Source organism: Brassica oleracea, chromosome C8 (assembly GCF_000695525.1).
Source record: "Brassica oleracea var. oleracea cultivar TO1000 chromosome C8, BOL, whole genome shotgun sequence".
NCBI classification, from domain to species: domain Eukaryota; kingdom Viridiplantae; phylum Streptophyta; class Magnoliopsida; order Brassicales; family Brassicaceae; genus Brassica; species Brassica oleracea.
In genome coordinates, this window is record NC_027755.1 from 21,891,676 (window position 1) to 21,895,647 (window position 3,972).

At 38.9% G+C, this 3,972-nt stretch overlaps 1 protein-coding gene across 1 annotated transcript; it reads right to left on the minus strand.

Moving 5' to 3' along the window:
• Positions 1–1,155: 1,155 nt before the first annotated feature.
• On the minus strand, positions 1,156–2,121 carry LOC106308953 (glutathione S-transferase T3-like). Its single transcript, XM_013746052.1, has 2 exons — positions 1,341–2,121; positions 1,156–1,256 (listed from the first exon to the last, which is right to left on the minus strand). The coding sequence occupies exons 1-2, from the start codon at positions 2,119–2,121 to the stop codon at positions 1,156–1,158; spliced, it is 882 nt and encodes a 293-aa protein (XP_013601506.1).
• Between the last annotated feature and the right edge of the window lie 1,851 nt (positions 2,122–3,972).

Genomic DNA, 3,972 nt, shown 5'->3' on the forward strand with positions numbered 1-3,972 from the left:
TGTACTGTCACCAAGCCGGAGATATTCGTCATATGTATCTCCCGATTGACCATATGCCAGCATATGTATAGCTGCCGTACACTTTTGAAGTGCAGATAGCCTGTTCCTTCCGTGAGCATTTCGTCTTTGCTGAAAGTATGGAACTTCCTTACTTATATGTTCGACAATGCGAAGGAACAATGGCTTGTTCATTCGAAAACGCCTCCTAAACATTTCCGGTGGGTATGTAGGATTTTCCTTGAAATAATCGTTCCATAGTTGATTGTATCCTTGTTCCCGATCTCTGTCGATATAAACTCGTCTTTTCGGCTTGTTGGCTTGAACCTCAACTATTGAGTCGATGTAATTATCAACTACTTGGTCGACCATTTCTTCTATAGCTTCATCAACTTCATCACTTGATGAGGAAGACATTGTTGATGTTTTCTTCCTAACATGACAAAAGGGGATTTGTAACTAAAAATCTATACACTTTTTCATAATCAAAAAAATTATTTCCATAATTCTATAAAACTTGTCATAATTATATTTTTTTCCTAATCCATATATTCTTAACAATAATTATTTTTACTTCATTCATATTTTATTTTAACTATAATTCTTTCTAATTTTCATAATCCATATTTTCTTAACAATTTTTTTTTTACTTCATCCATATTTTATTTTAACTATAATTCTTTCTAATTATCATAATCCATATTTTCTTACCTTGAAGACTGTTTCTTGTATGTTGTTTGTTGTTGAACGTAGTTGTTGTAGTTTGTTGTTTGTTGGTCACGGACTTCACTCGATCAAGAACATGATAGTTGAATGTAGTTGTTGTAGTTTGTTGTATGTTGTTTGTTGTTGAATGTTCGTGTTGTAGTGAGAAAAGAAACAAAAGCAAGACAAACAAAAGCAAGAGAAACAAGAGCAACACAGACAAGAGAAACAAAAGCAAGAGAAAGAAATGGAAGATAACTTTGATTATAAAGCAGAGAGTAGAGACATCATTTATATAGAGAGACATAGAGTTACAACATAGTACATCCGTGATCTGGTTTAGTACATCTGTGAATCAAGTTCAGAGTTACAACAAAAGCATAATACATAGAGAGACATAGTACATGAGTGACCTGCAGTGTAGAAAGAAACAAAACCTACACTTTCCCGTGATTAAACCGCAAACAAACAAAAGTAACGACCACCAAGATTGACTTGCAACAACCTGAACTTCCAACCCGTGACCTGCAACACTGTCACCTCCAACCCGTGACCTACAAAAGAAAAGATAACATAATCAGTAAAGCAAAGCAAGGAAATACACATCAACTACTCAAGCAAAGCAAGGAAATACACACAATAGACATCAAAGCATTTCAGAGATAGTTTATTCTTGAGAGCCACTTCATTATCAGAAAGTGTGTCTATGTTTTTGGCTAGCAAACGATCAAGGATCTTTTGTCTGGAAATGGTGTTTTTCTCAGCTAGGATGCTATGTATATGATCATAAGCTGCTTCATTTGGCTTTTTGCGTTTAGCAGCTTTGCTAGCCTTAACACCAGGAGGCCTAACTTCTTCCTCCTCAGGCACCGCCTCCGCACCAGCTTCCTTCCTTTTCTCCTTCGGCTGAGAGTGTGACCTCCACTTCTGATCAAACCGAAGTTCCCTCCAGCAATGTTCAAGCGTGAACTTGAGATTGTAGTCATTGAAATAGATGTCATGCGCAGTCTTCATGACATCATTTTCACTTTGCCCACTCGCTTGCTCCTTCAGAGCGGTTTCATGGGAACCCACAAACATGCAGACCTCTGCATTCACCCTTCCCCACCTCTGCTTACATTGATCCCACTCTCGAGGAAGGGAGCCAATGAGCTGAGGACTAGAATTGAAATATGCCTCTATTCTCTTCCAAAAAGCCCCTAACTTCTGTTCATTACTCACTATCGGATCTTTGCTGGTGTTCAACCAAGCACTGATCAGCACAAGGTCTTCTTTGGTTGACCACTTTCTCCTTTCCGCTGGTTTAACTAACCCGGGAGAGTTAACAGCAGCCTCAGCAGAGTCAACGTCTATTGGTGGACTGCTCTGCGAAGCTAATAGGTTAACAAACCCGAGAGCGTGAAGGGAAAAAGGGTCCATGTTTGAGGGTTTCGTGTTTTTGGTTTGGTTTGGTGTTAAGATGTTTCTGTAATTTTTTAGGGTGGAGTTACTATGTTTTTAAACAAGTTTTTACGTGTGAAAAAAGATAAAATTTAACTAACTATACCAACCAAAATTCATTACAGAACTACTACATACGAATGAACAGTCAATAGACATCAAATAAGGCAAAAAAACATCAAGTTCTTACGTTTGAAAAGAGAGAAAATTAAACTATCTCTACCAACCTAAGTACAATTCAACATTAATCACATCAACCAACCAAACAACCAACAGATAATTAATGTGTGGATTTTATAATATCTACTTGTACTTCTAGTTCTCGTACTAGTTGCGTTGTAGTTTAGTTTAGTTTATGTCTAGTTCTATTTCTTGTTCTCGTTATACTTTTGTTCTACTTCTAGTCCTACGTCTACTTCAATCCAGAGATAACAATGACCATAGATATAGTTTAGCTGACTCTAACCTTTCGTTGTCAATCGAAGCAGACCTTCTCGAGGGAATAGACCTGCACAGTGAGGTCATAGACCTGCTCATTGAGTGAATTAACCTGTTCCTGGACATGGCAAAAGTATAGGACATTTGTGTTAGTAACTGTATTACAAATACAAGGAAAAAAAATTTACAGCGATGAAAGAGCTAAAAATGTTTGACTAACCTCAAGTCTCTCAATCTGTTTACTAAGATTGGACACCCCCAGCATCACCTGCTCAGCCTCCTACACCCATTTAGTTAGCCTCTCGAGCTCCTCCTGCACACCTATCACCCAAGGCTGACGATAATGGAGCCCATCAGCCTTGGTTACAACATCAAGAATGATCAGATATACAACTTACAGTATAGAACATAAAGAATGATCATATTATGATATACAACTTAAAGTGAAGTTTGACAGATGAGACTTTACCTCGTAGTTTCTGCAGATGAAGAACCGCTTCCCAGGAAGAGTCTCGTAGTCCTCCTTCCCGCGAACCTCGTTAATGAGTCTCCCACCACACGGACACCTTTTAGGAATACCGTACTCTGAATCCGCCACGAAACTTAACATGTTGATGTGTTCGTGTTGCCTCTTTGAATGTCTTCTATCTTCTTCCAAATCCATCTGTCAAATAATTCAAGATTTTGTCAAATAATTACTCATAAACCACAATCACGATCTACAACCCTAAACTCATCACTCGATTTAAACCATAAAACGAAACCCATCACTCGATTTATAAACATTACTCGAAAACCCTAACTAGATTTGAAATCTCAGAAAAAAGAACCCTAAAACAAACCACAATCACGATCTACAACCCTTTATCGAAACCCATATATCGATTTAGATCCCTTACTCGAAACCCCCAATTTTTTTTCAAAATCGAATAATTGCTTCCCACCCCAAAATCGACCCAATAAAGTTGTAAAACTACAAGATACTCACCTACGCTCGTGGATAGAAGAGCTCGTCGATTACGTCGAGAAAATCGCCGGGAGTCGTCGTCGCACGAAAAGTCGCCTCTCACGGCGAAACCCTAGTATTTTCAGAGAAAGGGGAAAATGAAAATAAACACGACGTGACCCGACTTTCCTCCTCGTCAACGCGGAAACGCTTGACCAACCAGCGCACGCCGCGTGGCAAAATCCGCCCCTTAACGGGTTCATGCGCAAGGTCCGGTTCATCAAAATAATCCCATTTTTTTTTTTTTTTAATTCACCGGGCCTAAGATTTCGAGCCCACGAACCTGTTATAAACCGCTAATGCGGATGGTCTAAGCACCCCATACGTGTCCTCTTTCTATTGATCCTCTCTCTCTTCGTCGATTTTGTTTTTTTCTGTCTGAGAAC

Excerpts from the sequence above, each read along its gene's own strand:
- LOC106308953 (XM_013746052.1), bottom strand. The coding sequence starts at position 2,121 with ATGGACCCTTTTTCCCTTCACGCTCTCGGGTTTGTTAACCTATTAGCT. Across the intron at positions 1,257-1,340 it reads GAAATGCTTTGATGTCTATT|GTCACGGGTTGGAGGTGACA; the intron begins GTGTGTATTTCC and ends TTTCTTTTGTAG.